At 46.5% G+C, this 17,709-nt stretch overlaps 1 protein-coding gene across 3 annotated transcripts in view; it reads right to left on the bottom strand.

Moving 5' to 3' along the window:
- IBTK (inhibitor of Bruton tyrosine kinase) overlaps nucleotides 1–17,709 on the bottom strand; it is a 487,897-nt gene that overhangs the window by 105,910 nt on the left and 364,278 nt on the right. For all 3 annotated transcript variants that reach the window (XM_069235618.1, XM_069235620.1, XM_069235619.1), the window contains exon 27: nucleotides 16,044–16,208. In XM_069235618.1, coding sequence (XP_069091719.1) covers nucleotides 16,044–16,208 — 165 coding nt within the window. The remainder of the gene's footprint in view (nucleotides 1–16,043; nucleotides 16,209–17,709) is intronic.

Here is a 17,709-nt window from a genome sequence, read left to right as displayed (position 1 = left end):
TAACACCGACGACTGACTCAGAGCCGATCAAGCCTACCTACCAGCATGCAGGGGCACTGTTCACGAAAATCGCTCAGATAAAGTCTGATGCCTGGGGAGAATTCTAAGGGAAGAATTCAAAAGTAAGGAGCCTGCAGCTATAAGTCTCAATCAGATATACCTATGTAATTTCTAATTAATACACTCATATTCTACATTAATATATTATATTTCTATATAATACTATTGTGAATAATTAATGTGCACACATATAAAATGTAAAATGTATTTATTTTTATGAATACAAAACATAATATGCATTATATATATATATATATATATATATATATATATATATATATATATATATATATATATATATAAGGAAAATGTCACTTACCTAGTGTACAACTGTTCGTGGCATGGTCTGCTGCAGATTCACATGCTATGCATATTCTGCCATCTAGTGTTGGGCTCGGAGTGTTACAAGTTGTTTTTCTTCAAAGAAGTATTTTCAAGTCACAGGATCGAGTGACTTCTCCTCTTCGGCTCCATTGCGCATGAGCATTGACTACATGTTAGATTGTTTTCCCGCAGAGGGTAAGGTAGGACGGAGAGTATAAAGAAAACAGAGGTCCATGCAAATGGAATATATATGTATATATTTAGAAAAAAATGATTATTCACCAAGCTCCTCAACCTTGATGCCTAACAGGTCCTATTTTAGATCCTGATCCAGGATGTCCGCTCCAGTGATGCATCATCTGCTGTTGGGTGTGACGGATGCCGGTGGTGCCACACTCACCCCCAGGGCACCCGATGCTCTCACAGGGCTTAACAATCCCTTGGCCTGCCACCGACATGTAGAGAATGTGGTGCTGCACCCAGAAGGTGTGTACAGCTACCTCCGCCTCACCAAAGAAAGGGGAGGGCTGCACTCCTTCCCACCAGCATCCCCCACAGGGGATGCAGGTGGCAATGCCTGCATCCACCATCAGGAGTCAGACTGGGATGGGAATGGAAACAGGAGGATAGAGAGAAAAGGCTAGGAATAGAAAACAAAATCAAAGTACGAAAAAGTCATAATAAGTAGGAAAACTAATGTAATAAAATAAAGTAAAAAAAAGGATGAATTAAAAGAAGTGTGATCAGATGGGGTGCAATGGATGTGATTGGGGAAAAAGCAGAATACAAAACTATGCAGGAGTAGACCAGATAAGACAAAATGACTGACGGCTTGCATACCATGTGGTCCTCTTCACACTGTTTTTTCAATGCAGAATGCACTACTGGCACTAAATCGCAAGGCAAGCAGCGAGACATGTATTTTTCGGTCTACTGGCAGAACTCGGCTATATCTTGCAGAGTTCTGATGTAACTCCACAGAATTACACAGAGTGAAATTCCACAAGTTCCTCCTACCCCACTTGACCATCAGCCTGGTTTCAGATGAGTGAGCAGCAGTGAAAACACCTTTTCCAGCATTAGGCAAGATCTTCTACCAGTAAGCGATGACAAGAAAATAGGTCACAGTCCGACCTTTCCATTGCCTGCAACACTGATGACACTTCTTGGTCATATCTGGAGTCCGTTTGCAAAGGATCAAATTATTTCTAATCTACTTCAGCTATAGGTCATGACTGGGTCAAGTAAATAATGCATCTCAGACTGCCTTGCAGCATTCTTCAAGATCATTCTCCTGTCTCATGATGCTTAAAGTTCACTTAAGTGTATGGCCCAAGACACAGCTTTTTAAACAGTATTGGTCGATCTTCAAAAAAGTTTGACAAAGATAGAAAAATGTGTTTATGCCTGGGCAACAATCCTGTGAATCGAAGAACAAGTTACTTAATTTGTAATGCTTTTTCTGGTAGAGTCTCAATCTAACCGCAGATTCCTCACCTTAGAGTATTACCCAGGTGTTAGACTGGATTCTGAAACATCTAGTACATCTAGGCACAGGCAGGTGGCATTGCCAAGCTTTGAATAAGCGGTGTCAATGACATTGCGGTGCCTGTGCAGGCTCCACCCTAGCATGCGGACATCAGTTTCTCTCATGATTAGTTATTGCGGAGTCATGGAAAAACCAATATTACTTTCATGACCAGTGTGCAGTATCGAAAGTATTATTTTGAGCAAAGAGCCCAGAACGCAGTATAGGGAGGGAGGGAGAGTTGGTGAGGTATCTCAAGTAACTTCTTCTCCTGATAGACTTCAAACCGCAGATTCCACACTTTAGAAAATACCCAAGCAATAACTTCCCAAAGTGGATCTGAGAACTGGCTTAGTCTAAAAAGTCCTGGAGGACCAAACAGATGAAATGCCTAATATGACAAGCCTGACTGCCCGAGCAGTAGTGCTTTATGAACGTATGGATGGGCATCCATATTGCAGTTAGGCAGATGTTGAGGACTAGTACCGCTCGTGCTAATGCAGCAGTGGCTGCTCTGGCCCTAATGGAGCGAGCTCAGAAGCCCTCAGGGGGTTGCTTCTTCACCACTGGACAGCAAATTATTATGCAGAGTACTATCTATCTGGAGATGGTTCATTTCTATACAGTGTTGCACTTCTTCACTCCGTTAAACCCAGTGAAGAGCTGATCACCAACCCAATGATCTTTGGTGCGATCACTATAGAATGACACATCTTTCACAGTCTAAATGATGGAGTCTCTCCTTCTCCTTGGATGGATGAGGTGGAGCATAAAACACAGGCAGAGTAATGCTCTGGCCAATGTGAAAAGGGAGGATCACTTTCAGAAAGAAAGAGGTATGCTTTTAAAGGACCAGTTTGTCAGGGAATAAGTTGGTGTATGGAGGATGGACGACAAAACCTGAAACTCGCTCAGCCTCCTAGCTGATGTATTGGCCTCCAGGAACATCGTTTTCAGAGTTAAGAGCCACACAGAACAGCTATGCATGTGCTCATAAGGAGGAACATGTAAGAAAAGTAAGGACTAAATTAAGGTCCCATTGAGGCATCACAAAAAAATTAGAAAGGATCAAATGTTATAAACCTTTCACAATATGTGACTTAAAAAAGGGAGGGCTGATTCGGCACTCACAAGATAGTTGAAATGGCTGACAAATAACCCTTGAGGGTGCCCAGAGAGTGGTCTTGCTGGGCTAAAGAGAATACAAACAGCAAAACCTCTGCAAGAGGTGTACAAAGGGGGTCCACAAAGCATTAGGAAAACCAAGTCACATACTCATCCCAAAAGGCAGACAGACAGTTGGATCTGAATCTCTGTGCATGAAGGCGGAGCATGCACATGTTCGGTGAAGGACCGTGCTCTGTTGCTGTGACAGGCGGTCCTCCAGAAGGAGCAGCCTGACCAGAGGGCAGATGTTCATGCTCAGGAGTTCTAGTTTACGGTACTCTTGATGCCCAATCCAAAGCCACTATAAGACTTGGGCCCAGATGGACCTGATCTTCTTGAGAGCTCTGGGCATGAGAGGTATTGATGGAAAGGTGTACAGGACTCCTGAGTTCCACTTGAGGTGGGACATGTCTCCGATTGAAAGCCGTTTTGGAAATTCCAGTGCACATAAGTGCTGGCATTGTGCATTCTTTGTGGTGGTGAACAGATTGAGCCAAGGTTCTCCCCAAGTCTCAGAAAAGGACTTTCACCACCTGGATGAATACTTCATTTATGATCTGCAAAGCACTGATGGCTAAATTAGTCTGCCCTGCCATTCAGAGATTCTGCCAGGTGGTGTACGACCAGGAACATGTCCTGATGTTCCATCAATGTACAGAGGCAAACAGCTTCCTGGCAGAGGGTCTACAACTTCTCCCTCCCAATCTGTTGCAGTACCTCATTGCAGTGGTGTTGGCATAGAGTGCCAATGCTCTGGCACCAGGTCGAGGGATTTGGACTGGCACAGAGAAGAGAAGGACGACTTCGACTTCTTGTTGGAGTTACACAGTGATCGGGGTCAAGACGACGACCGTCTTGAGCAGCCTCTGCAAACGATCCTGGGACAGTCTCTGTGACTGGGATTGAGAGTGTTGTGGGGTTGACTGACACCAGGAGATCTGGCACTTGAGGTACCGTTCCCTCAGCACCCTTCGGATTTATGGCGCAGCAATCCTCACAAGTGTTAGAGTTGTGGTCACGCTCCAGACACCAAAGGCAAACCAAATGTGGGCCTGTCACAGACATCTGCCTAGAAAAAGGCAACATATGGTTTGAACTCGGTGGGCTTCTTGGGAGACATTCCTAGCACACCAGGAGAGGGAAATCTCAAAAGGCCTCAACAAAAGTCAAGAAAGAAGTCAGCCAAAAAAAGACTAGAGTTAGCTGCCTCTGGATCTGTGATAGCTGAAGCGGAAAGAAAAGAACTGATGTCAGCATGTGGGGTGGTGCCTATATAAGAACAATGTACATCACTTTCAGCATGGAGCCAAACACAACCACCTAGCAGGGCACAGGGGTACTGCTTGAAATTTCGAGATTCAGTCAGATGCCTGGGGAATATTCTAATGTAAAGAATCTGTAGCTAGAGGTCTTCATCAGGAATCTTCTTCTAATGGATACTTCAAAGCATAGATTCCTCACCTTTACAACTGGATCCACAGCAGTAACTCCCAAAAGCGGATGGTTCAGGGATTGGAACGAGATGAGGAAGTCTTGCAGGACTGAGCAGGCAAAATGGCCTGCACATCAGCTCTATCAAGCCAGTATAGTAGTGTTTTGTGAATGTGTGTTCGAATGCCCAAGTCACAATCAGTCAGGCATCAAGAATAGGCTCCTGCTTTTGTTAATGCTGTTGTAGAATGAGTCTCCAAGAAATTACATCTTTGTCAAGGTGGATAGTTCTGTTAGTCACCATCTGCTGCATGTTGTCTAAGCCCTTTTCTGCACCACCCTCCCATTTTTTTGCTTGCTAGATTCCCACGAACAACTGATGAACAAGTTACTTACCTTTGGTACTGCCCTGTCTGGTTATCTAGCTGCAGATTCATTACCTTGAACAGACTATCTAGCTGCAGATTCATTAACTTTGAATATCCCAAGGCGTCAGACTGAATCCAGAAGATTTACATAGACGCCACATTGGTGTGCTGACATTTACTTTTGCGACATTCCATGTCAGGAGGGTGGAGCCATGATAAGAACTGACCAGTGGTGTGGAAAAGACTAAGACCCTGAAAAGGTTGTACCTTAAACCTGAACTTGTTCGCAGAACGGGGAAGACAGGAGGATCAGTAAGTCTCTACCAGATAAGGATTTACCAAAGGAAAACTGTTCATGTAACAGAGACTTCTAGCTGCAGATTCCCTACATTTAAAAAGATACCCAACCAATATCTGCCCAGATGTGGTTGAACTCCATCAAACAAAAAAGTCCTGCAGGACCGAACGGGCGAAGTACCCATCACTAGGGACCAGACTATCCAGGCAGTAATATTTTTTTAATGTGAGCAGGGATGTCCATGGCGCTGCCGCATCGATATCCAGGAGAGGAACACAGTGGTTGCAGCTTTGGCTCTGGCAGAGTGAGCCTGCAAAGGGCAGTTATTTGGCCAGTGCCTAGTAGATCTTAATGAGCAGGACAATCTATTGTGTGATGGTTTTCGCCCGTACAGTTTTCCTTTTTTTATTCCCACATAGCCCATGGAATGGAGGCTTTCAGAAAACCAGGTTGTCTGGGTAAAAGGTAATATAAGGAGGGAGTGCAAAGAACACTAGCAATTGGCTGACCCTCTTGCCCAATGTAATGGCTATTAAAAAAGGCAGTTCTAATGGTCAGTACCCTAAACAGGTGACGGTGCAGAAATTCAAACAGTGCAAACATGAGAAAGGAGAAGACCAGGTTGCGGTCCCACTGAGGCATGATGAAGGGCATAGGTGAGAACATATGTTGGAAGCCTTTGAGAAACCTAGCCAGAACTGGTGACTTAATAAGAGAAGGTTGGTCTGGCAACCGCAAGAATGGCGAGATGGCAGACAGGTAACCCTTAACTGTGCCCACAGGAGAGCTCTGCTGGGCCAAAGACAATGCAAACAAGAGAACTCATGAGAGAGTTGAAGATAGGAGGTCAAGGGTGGGAAGAACAGCATGACACAAATTTCTCCCAACGGCAGGCGTGTATCGACGTGGTGAAGGGATGCTTGGCTGACAGAAAGAAATCACAGACTTTGGGAGGAAAGTTGAAAACTGTCATTTCCAGCTGCTGAATCTCGATGCATGTATGTGGAGGGTGCACAGGTTTGGATGCCGAACCCTGCCCTGTTGCTGCAACAGAAGAGCCTCCCAAAGAGGCAACCAGACCGGAGGACCGATGGTAATGCTCAACAGCTCGGGATACCAGACTCTCCATGCCCAGTCTGGAGCCACAAAAATGACTTCAGCTTGGTCATTTCTGATCTTCTTGAGAACTCTGGGCGGGAGTGGTATTGGCAGAAAGGCACATAGGAGGCTGAAGCTCCACTCAAGACAAAAAGAGTATCCAAGAGAGTCGTCTTGGAAAAACCAGCACACAGTACTGCTGACATTGCACATTCTTGGTGGTAGCAAACAGATCCAACCAAGACTCTATCCACTGCAGAAAGAGACCTTGCAAGACCTCTGGGTAAAGAACCCATCCATGACTTGCAAGGCATCTTTGGCTGAGATTGTCTGCTCTGGTGTTCAAAGATCCTGCCAGATGTTTGACCATCAGGGAAATGTCCTGACATTCCAGCTCGTCCAGGGCACAGTCTCTCGACACAGGGTCCACAACCCCTGCTCTCTTTGTTGCAGCACCAGTTGGTGGTGGTGTTGTCCATGAACTCCTACACCGGCCTTCCCTTGATCGAAGAGGCTTTTATCACCAAGCGAATTACATGAAGCAACATCAGGTTTATGTGAAGCTCAGGCTCCATCAGAGACCAGAGTCCTCTGTTTCCACCTCCCCCAGATGGCCACCCCAGCCCAGGAGAGATGCATCTGTCACCAATGTCAAATCTAGTTGGGTAAAGGAGAGGGGTATGGCACTGACCCAATCACGGTTCATCTTTTGCACTTCCCTCTGAGATATGGACCATGTCTGAGAGATTTCTCCGATGCATCGCCCACTGGGCCCTCAGGTTCCACTGAAGAGCCCTCATATGCCAGCGGGCATGTGTCACCAGCAGGATGCAGGCACCTATGAAGCCACACAGCCTCAGAGTCAGTCTCAGTGAAATCTAGGATAGAGGATGAAACATTGGCACCCTAGCCTGAATATCTTGGACTCTCTGTTAGGTAGGATAAGCCAGAAATTGCACTATGGCCCTCATTATGATTTTGGCTGCGGCCACCTGCCAAACTCGTATCCTCGTACTGCCACCTGACCAACAGTATGGCCAGAACCCCGCCAGCCCTATTACAAGTTCACCGCAGGGCCGGCCGTGAACAGGGTCTTAACATTGCCACCGGCTCGATTACAAGCCAGCGTCAATGTTGCGGTGCGGCAGGTGCAGCAGCACCTGTCGCACTTTCCACTGCCCGTAATTCGGACAGTGGAAACCACAACAGGGCTGTCAATGGTGGCCCCTGCACTGCCCATGCCAAGTGCATGGGCAGTGCAGGGGCCCCCAGCACCCCCATTCCACCAGCCTTTCCATGGCGCTCCAACCGCCATGAAAAGGCTGGCGGAGGTGGGAGTCATACTTCCCCAAGGCGGCACTGCAACCAGCGCCACTCTGGTGGATTACAACCGCCAGGCTGTTGACTGGCAGCAACCTGGCGGTGTTGGCAGTTGGACCGTGAAGGCTCTTCCACGGTCGTAATGTGGCGGTCAGAACGCCACAACCGCAGTGGTACGACAGTCACCGCAAGTCTGGCAGTCTTAAGACTGCCAGACTCTTAACGAGCGCCTATGCCTAAAACAGCTCCGGTTAAAGTAAGGGTCTGAGAGGGAGTCAGGTGTGACCTTGGAGTATTGATAGTTGTTAGAACTGACAGCCTTCCCCCAACTTTTTTCCTGCCTCCCTCCATTTTTCTAACCCTGTTTTTGGTGATGTTAGGACTCTGTGCACTTTACTAAGGCTGACCAGCGTTAAAGTACATGTGCTCTCTCCCCTAAACATGGTAACATTGGCTCCAACCCAATTGGTATATTTAATTGACCTGCAAGTCCCTAGTAAAGTGCACTAGGGGTGCCCAGGGCCTGTAAATTAAATGCTACTAGTCGACCTGCATTGACTGTGCCACCCACATAAGTAGTCCCTTAACCATGTCTGCCATTGCAAGGCCTGTGTGTGCAGTTTCACTGCCACTTCGACTTGGCATTCAAAACTACTTGCTAAGCCTTAAACTTATTTTTCTACATATAAGTCATCCCTAAGGTAGGCCCTAGGTAACCCATAGGGAAGGGTGCTATGTAAGTAAAAGGCCCGACATGTACTTATATGTTTTACATGTCCTGGTAGTGAAAAACTCACAAATGTGTTTCTCACTATTGTGAGGCCTGTTCCTCTCATAGGCCAGCATTAGAACTGCCCTTATGTACTTTTAAGTGGTAGATTCTGATCTAAAAGGAGTAGCCCTGTCGTCTTTAGTATGGCCAGAATGGTACTAGAAAATCCTGCTTATTGGTGAAGTTGAATTTAATATTACTATTTTAGAAATGCCACTTTTAGAAAGTGGGGATTTCTCTGGACTTACTGTCATCTTTGCCTCACAGGCTGTCTCCAATCCATGTCTATGCTGGTTGACCACCCAATCAGCCATAAACATATGACACTCAGTCACATCTGCATTCATCTGCATACTGAATGGGTCTCCCTGGGCAGGAAGGATGGAGGAGCTCTCACATTTCAAAGGCCAGTGGGCTGACCCCATTCAAAGGACGGATAACCCCCCCAATAAGGATCCTAGCAGACAGGGCTTGGCTGAAAGGGGAACTTGTGCACTTCAAAACCACCCTTGAAGTTCCCCCCATTTCAAAGGCATTTTTGGGTGTTAATTATATTAGGTCTCTGACCCCACCAAATCAGAAACTTTAGGATCTACCACTGGACTCTGTCAAAGGGACTGCCTGGCTGCCCAAAGGACTCATCTGGACTGCTGTACTGGAAGGACCGCTGCCCTGCTGTATGCTGGCCACTGACAGAGCAAGAAGAACTCTGGCTTCCTCCAAAAGTGCTCTCCAAGGGCTTGGATTGAGCTTTTCTCCTGTTCTGAAGTCCCAGGGCCAACAAAGATTTCATCTACTGGCTTCTAGCTAGTTCACCAACTTAAGTGACTCTGAAACCGGCAATGCTGCCCGAAGTGCACCGCTGCCTGCTCCAGTTTCCTCGCTGAACGCAAAGACTTCGGCCTACAACGTAAGTCTGACGTCACCGCGACGCAACTGAAGTCCCATGATGTGATCACAAAACTGCGAAGTCGATACATCACATCTTGACAAACTGGATTCAACGACCCCGCCGGGCCAAAAGAAACTGATGCCTTACTACTGATGCCGCATCAGCTCCCCTGCAACCAGACGGAACTGATGCCTCACCTCCCCTGCCTCGCAGTAAGGAACCAACGCCACACCTCCACACTAGCTGTAAGGAACTGACACCGCACCGGCTCCAGCATGTCTCACCTCCCCAACTCCATGCAACGTCTTGTTTAATCGTTATCAAAGGTACTGCACCTGGAGACTGTGAGCCGCACAGGCCCCAGCACCAGTGATCTTTCCATAAACTGTACCATTGTTATCACAATGGGCACACCCCTGGCACACAGCTATGCCCTTGTAAAAGGTACCAGTGGTACCAAGGGCTCTGTGACCAGGGTGGGTTCCTAAGGGCTGCAGCATGTATTGTGCCACCCTAAAGGGCTCCTCACCAAGCACATGCACACTGCCCTTGCAGACTGCGTGTGCTGGTGGGAAGAAAAAGGTAAAGTCGACATGGCACCCCTTCCAGGGTGCCATGACCACAAACCACTGCCTGTGGCACAGGTAAGTAACCTCTCTAGCAAGCCTTACAGCCCTAAGGCAGGGTACACTATACCACAGGTGAGGGCACTGCTGCATGAGCAATAAGGCCCTAAGGTGTCTAAGTCCATTCTTAGACATTGCAAGTGGAGTGTGGCCATATTAAGTACATGGGCTGGAAGTTTCATTAAAAACTCCACAGCTCCATGATGGCTCCACTGAAGTATGGGAAGTTTGGTACCACAAATCTCAGCACAATGAACTCACTCTGATGCCAGTGTTGGATTTATTGTAACATGCACCCACAGGGCATCTTAGACATGCCCCCTGTATTTTAACCAACCCTTAGTGTAAGGCTGACCCAGTCTGTGCCAGCCTGCCACCAATAGACAAGTTTCTGACCCCATTGAGCCTTTGTGCTCACAGGGGACAGGAACAAAGCCTGCTCTGGGTGGAGGTACTTCACCCCCCCCTCCCCCTCCCTTGCAGGAACTCTAACACTTAGTGGTGAGCCTCAAAGGCTCAGGCCTTAGGGCACTCCAACTAGTAAAGATGCCTGCCCCCAGACCAAACCCAACATTTGGAGGCATGTCCAGTGGGAAAATTAGGTAAAAAAGGGAGGAGTGAGCACTGCAGCTAAGAACAACCCTAACGTGTCCACAACTGAGGTGCCCACCTCCCTGCATAACCCTCCATCTTGTTTTGAAGGGTAAGGAACCAATAGGATTAGGAATGTGCCCCCCTCTCCAAAGGAAGTGGGCACCGGAAGGGTGTAGCCACCTTCAGGGACAGTAGCCCATTGACTACTGTCCTCTGACCCTTGTAACGCCCTGAAATCAAGTATTTAGGGGCTACCCTAAACCTAGCTCATCAGACTCCTGGTGTCCTCAAGAAGACGACAACAAGGACTACTAAGTTGACCCCAGCAGTGAAGACTCCAGATGACAACTGACTTGGCCCCAGCCCTACCGGCCTGTCTGCAGCTTTAAAGACCCCTGCTCCAAAAAGGTGATGCATCCTTCAGGACCAGCGACCTCTCCAAACCCCTAGAGGACTTTCCTGCCCAGCAGAGCTCCAAGAACTCCTGAGGACAGCGGCCCTGTCCAAAAGAACCCATCAAAAAGGACTCCAGACTCACCCTGTATCTGCTAGCTCTGCCTATTCTGCACCTGATGCCCACAGACCGAGTGGGGTCAAGGTAGCTCACCAGTCCAGATAAGGTCCCCAGGCGATTTCGACCTCGAATCCACCCTAGGTTGACCCCTCCTGACCAGCACTATGACACCTGCAGCCTGAATCCGGAAGGCCCCCCTAAGCAAAGTACATTTGATACATATGCTTGGTACCTATTGACAACTATACTTAACTGTAACAAAGATCTTTTTCTAGAAAAAGTGACAAACTATATTTTTGCTACATAAAAAGCAATTGGCCTTGAGGGAGTCATTGAGTGTGTGCCCAATTTCTTGACTGTGTGTGCGTGTACAACAAATGCTCTGCACTACCCTATGATAAGCCTAACTGCTCAACCACACTACCACAAAAAAGAGCATTAGTATTATCTACTTTAGACTCTGTTAAGCCTCTGGGGAACCAATGGACTCTGTACATACCATACCTCATTTTGGTAAAGTATATACAGAGCCAGCTTCCTACAAAAGGAACTAGCTAGAGCTCTGCTGTCCTTGAAGCACACTAGCGCTGAATCCACCTTGTCTCTAAAGATGCAAGAGCCATCAAAGGGCATGTCCTTGAAGGAAGCCTGGACATCACCATGAAAAAGCAGATGTTTTCAGCCAGTAGTGGCGCCGCAAGGCCACCATTGAACTCACTGTACCCAGCGAGTCGGTAGTGTCAAGTCCACATCTGATACAGAACTTAGCCACAGCTCTCCCATTGGCAACAGCCTGAGAGAGTATGGCCCCAGGTCTCCTCCGGGACCATAGGCAGCACTTGCGCAACGGAATCCCAATACGCACATGATGTTCACCGACCACAGGACCAGGCAGGCTTACCAAAGATGTCAAGCCTCTTGGGTTCCCCATTATGTGGGGTGGTAGTGAATGTGCCAGGGTGAATGCAGGATGAGGAGGCTTAGACCATTAAGCTCTCTAGCATGGGGTGCGGAGTATGAAAACTGGGATCCCCAGGTGTGGGCCAATGATGGGGGTTCAAGCATCCCATTCACATGAGCACTTGGACCAGGCCCCAAGTAGGATGCCCCTAAGAGCTGCATTGAATGGGATTAAGGGTTCTGAGGAGGTGATTCCCAGCTGAAGCAACTCTGTCAAGATAATAATCTTGACTGACACAAAGGGTGGGTTAAGGTCCAGGACCTCAGCCCTCTGTGCTCCATCACCGCAAAAGAGCTTCCTTCTTCTGTAGCCACAGCAGGAGAGGAAACCAGGCTAGTGTCACGTGAGGTGTCCAAGCCACGGGCCTCACCCAGTTCCTCATACCAGTTGTCCTCCTCAACTGGGTGTTCTCCATAAGTGTCCACAGACCCCTCACAAAAGTCTCCTTCACACGCCTATCCATCAAATAAGGCACTGGCTTTTGTCCAAAAAAGAATTTCCTCAGTCAGCACCAGATGTGGCACTGCACAATGCCCTCCTGGCTCCATGTCTGAGGCAGGAATGACAATGAGGATGGTGTTGCCTTGAGGCCTCTGTGGCACTGGCACTGGAGAGGTGTAGAGGAAGTCTTGATCTTCCTAGCAGCCTGCTCTAGATCTAGTGAGGGATCATCGGGGCTCGACCAGCACCAAGGGCGAAGCTGCCGGCATTGTCCCAGTAAGGACCCCTCCCGTGCCCATGGGGCCCAAAGGTGCTGCGGACGGGGCAGGCCACACAAATATGAGGTACAAGGCCTCATAAAACTCCTTCAGCTGGGTGAGGGTTGCTCCAGGGAAATCAGGTAAGTGCAGAGCAGACCCAGGCCCAGGCCCTGCTCAGTCCCCAAGCATGTAAGTAAAAGTTGCAGAGACTCAGAGGAAAGACCCCACCCTGTTGCTGAGGCAGGAGTTCTTGTAAAGTGGTAGCATGATTGGAAGACAAATATTCATGTTTAGAAGCTCTGGGTACCATACTTTACTGATCCAGCCTGCAGAATATTAATATGACCTGGACCCAGTCTGTCCTGACCTTCTTCAAAACTACTGGCAGCAGCAGAAACATGTACAAGAGACTCGTGTCCCATTTCAGTCTAAATGTATCTCACAGTGACTATACATGATGGAGATGCCAATAAGCACTGGTGCAGGCACTGGTCATTCTGGACAGTGGCAAACAGATCTAACAAAGGCATGTCCTATGGATCAAAGGTACCCTTGCCACCCTAGGGTGGAGATGCGACTTGTGATCCGTCAGCAGATGTCTGCTCAGCTCGTCTGCTCTTAGTTTCACAGACCCTGCAAGGTGCATGGTTACCAGAAAGTTGCACTGCTGGCCCAGCCACCTCCAGAGATAAAGGGTCTCCTGTCTCAGAATTTGGGACCCTGCTTCACCCTCCTTGTTGCAGTATCACATGGCGGTGGACTTGTCTGTGAAGACCTGCACCACTACCCAAAGGTCCAGAGGGCTAACTGGGAGCTGGTCTCAGCTAGTCACCTGAGGCATCTGATCTCCACCTCAACCAGGTGACCCCCCTCTGATCTCTTCTTCCATCAGGTGATGCCCCTGCTACCTCCCCCCAAAACCAGTAGTGAGGATGTAGCACAACAATGAAGTGTGGGTTGGGAAGTTAGAGTGCTCTGCGGCAAGTTAGGCTGGCGCTCGTCTGCCCCCACAATGTCCTCCATCGTTCTTAGGTAACAGCAAGTTGCATGAAAAGCACCACTCTCCTCTCTACACAGCCATCTATCTGACATTACTGGTCTCCTTCCAGAAAGGAAATGTAATACCCTGCCTCCTACTGGCTGAGCTTGGGTCTGTTAGGGCAAATTAACGCAGCATAGTAACCACTGCATCAGGGGAACAAGAGTTGTAGGACAGTTGCCCATGCTCGTGCAATCAGCTGCTGAAACTGCCTCTGCCTCAAAGGGCTGGGCCTGCTGTTGCTGCATAGGTAGCAAATGACGGCAATAGCTGTAAGTTATCCCTCTTGAAAAACCCCAACACTCCATGTAAGTAGTAGAACTGCTTGGCAGGAGAGGAGTCCCAATGATTGTGATGTGGCTCCAGTGTCCTTAAATCGCTTGTGTGCCAAATCAGCCTTCTCTCCAATCTACAGCCCAGCAAAGAGAATGTCAGTAAGAGATGCTTAGAAGTCCCCTGAAAACCGGGTTGAGATTGCAATATGGTGTGCCCTGTAAGCACTACGCTGGTACCACAGCTTTGAACACACAGTCTAAGGTGTCCAAGCATGTATGTAAAACAGACTTAGCCACATCCCAGACATCATGTTTCATTTGAGACAGAAAGGCCATGAGGCCTTTAAGGATGGTCAGCAGGATTTTGCTGGTTAAGTCGTATAAAGCATGGGTTTATCTGCCTAGAATGAATATTTGTTGAAGGATCTCAAGGCTGAACTAACCCTCACGCATTCTTACATGATTTGGGGTTTTGTGCTAGGCTTTTTTACGATGTTGGTGCGTTTCCGAGTGAGACCGAGACTTCAAGCATGATCGGCTCACTGAACTGCATACATGTTGGGGTCTGTAACTGACATCTGCTTCCTGAAATCAAGGCATGGTTTGAATTCCGTAGATTTTTTGGGGTAGACATTTTCTGGTACACTGTCTCGTGTTTTTGGAGGACAAACAAAATTGTTTGTGGAATTCTGGCTTCATGTCGAAGGGCACTGAAAGCAGGGAACAAACGCCAGTGTGCAGGAGTGGCATACATTTATGCCTCCGCTCCGTCACTTCTGGGGCAGTACAGAGCCACTGTGGAACCACACAGCGCCACCCCACTGGTTAATAGGAACATTGCTGAAAAATTCTCTAGATCCAGTCTGGAGCCTCAGGATGTTCTAAAGGTGAGGAATCAGTGGTTAGGAGTATGTACCAGAATTAATCTTCTACACGACTTAAACTGAAGTGTGTGAGCTATGCTAGTCAAAAGTGCAGGAGAGCATATGCAACAACCAGTTAGTTGTGTGGGGAGGAGATGTCCTGACCACCAATAACACAGAAATATTTTGATCCTTAGGTGCTACACTTCAGCAAGACCGCCCTGACAACGTCAACAGAATTATTCAATTCCATTGACAGATAACTTAATTTACAAAGCTGATTTCGAGAAAAAAATGTAAAAACGAATATTTTAAATAAAAATAACCTGTTTATCAGTATCCCAGGCAACCTGTGAGATTCGGTCAAATTGTGAATCATGTTTTGAAAAAAGTACGATCAAAGACACAATAATGGAAGATACACTGAATGGGACCTTTTTGATCACCTCTAACTTTTTACCCATTTCAAAAAAAAATTACGTAGAAATCCGCGGCCAGAAATTCTAATCTTGTTTCTAAAACTACACGTAATATTGCAGTTACACATTTACTTCGACCTCAAACAAACAATGCCAGAGGCACGTCACAAAAGATAGCGCCATAAGACAAAGGTGGTAAGCTCCTACTTCAAAATATCCTAGAGAGTGGCATGAGCCATAGGCAGTACAAAATCTGCATGGTAAGAATAAAGAATGCTGGCTTTATGCCAGTGTGCCTCAACTTTGTATGGTAAACAGTATGACCCAGCTGCATAATGAACACAAAACAGACGCTATATTCAAACTTCATACATTATGCATGCAACTACATTTTATCAATTCGGATACTAAATCTTAAGAATTTGCAATGAATTATGATCAATGTTTTTCTATTACAAAGCATTGCTATTGGAAAATGTAATGAAGAAAATACTGTTTTAAATGTTTTAATGAATTCTCAGTGGGGTAGCCAACGGTCTGGGGCGCTGCAGTCAGACAGTTTTATTAGGCTTTTGTTTAAATGTAAGTGAAAGAATGAAACTGGCATCAGAAAATACACTTTACTATTCAGTAAATTATATGCATGCCTAAATGTATGTAGGCTGAAAACATAGTGGTTTTACAGTACTTTTCTTGCAGTATGATAGTGCAAGATTCGATATGGTGCTCACTTGTTGCTGATGGAAGCTTTCTGATTTAGTAGGACGGTGTTATATTTCTTTCTCATACATACCATGTTTTTACTGGTTGTGAGGAGCTGGTGGATGCTGGCGGAGCAGATGTGACTGGCATGTTCTCAGAGTTGTTCACTACTACACTGCTATCCTTAGTAGACATTGCCATCATTTTCCTTTGTTTCTGAGAAAGCTTCGAACCATGTATAACAATCTTGCTTACCCTGAAAAACAATACGAAGATAACATTTTCAGCACACGTGAAGCAGGCATTTTCCAGCACCCATTCCTAAAGGACAAAGAGAAATAACGAAAGTTAATTATTGCTGTAACATGATCTAGACTACACACGACTGCTCGAGTCTTCATAAACTTGAGGGGTCGCTCCGAAATTGTTTGTTAATTTCTCTAAATTGGATGCAACTGTATTTATGTTCCCTTAAAAAACTGTAAAACGCCCCATTTGTCCAGGAAATGCTTAAAATCACACATAGCACGCAACCGGAGATAAAGACTTGCTTGGTTGACTAAATTAGGCCATAGTCGTTTTTAAATGCAACCTCTTTGAAATACCATTTTCAAGTAAGCGCTTTTCTATAAAATCCTGGAAAACTGGTGCAAATACTCCAAATGTTGATAAAATGCTGGAATCAAATGCCTTAGTTTTACAATACTTGGTGTTCAATATGCATTTACAGCCCCAGTCTTCTGTATCTTTCATGGGTCCTTAAGACCAGTGGTGGCTGGTGACATTTGAAAATGGTGGAGTGCAAAAGTTGGGTTTGACTTTATGTAGCGAGCAAGTCTAATGGACAAATGTGGGGTTCAGGGTGGGTTCTCCCCCCAAGAAAAAAATTAATAAAAGATGGACAAATGGTGCATTTGAAAGCACAGTTTATAAAGCAGTGTGAATATATAGCCTTGAAATGTTAAACACATTAAAAACTGCTTCATATCTTACTGCAACAACTTAAGACCCTTTAAAGTGTGTGCTTGCCCAGTGTCTTGCACTGCATGCGGCATCAACTTTGGGAGAAAATGTTCTAACCAGGAATCGGGAAGCACTCACAGCTGCTGGCTGCACTCAGTCACACAGAAATGTGTGCAGACAGGTCTTTAAGTGGAATGAACAAAGTGGGGGCTCTCTAAAAGGGACATGCCAAATACATTTCTACGATTTCCTTAGTGTGCCACCTGATCCATATTTTGGTTTCTCTCAGAGATGTTATTGCATCCAGAAATATAACATACCAACTGATATACACCTAAAACTTGTCAGTCCTATTGGCTTTGCCAATGGTTATCTGGTTAAGATAAATGAGGAACAACAATTATTTGTTATAAACATTTAACATTGGAAATGTTTCAATTCTGAAATTGTGAGATTACATCTCATCCATCTGCACGTTTTCAACCTCTTCTCTTTCCTCTTCAGCTCCCTTTTTTCACTCTCGCCTGAAAGCACTTCCTCGCATCTCCCTCATTTTCCCATCTCAAACCTACACTGCAATCATACACATTTGAGCACTTTATTTCCTTTTGCTTTCACCTTCTAACTATTTTGACTTCTTTGCACAACCTTCGCACACATTTACACTGAATTTAAATTGTAACTGGCATATATAGCCGTTCCTCTGTGTGCTCTGCCGAGGCGCCAACCCACTGACAGGCACTGTGCTTTGCCAGCTTCAGCATCAGCGCACTCAATCAAAGCCCTTCATAAAC

This window comes from Pleurodeles waltl, chromosome 5 (assembly GCF_031143425.1).
Source record: "Pleurodeles waltl isolate 20211129_DDA chromosome 5, aPleWal1.hap1.20221129, whole genome shotgun sequence".
NCBI lineage: Eukaryota > Metazoa > Chordata > Amphibia > Caudata > Salamandridae > Pleurodeles > Pleurodeles waltl.
The sequence above is the reverse complement of the archived record's forward strand: the minus strand, read 5'-3'. Positions and strand labels throughout refer to the sequence as shown.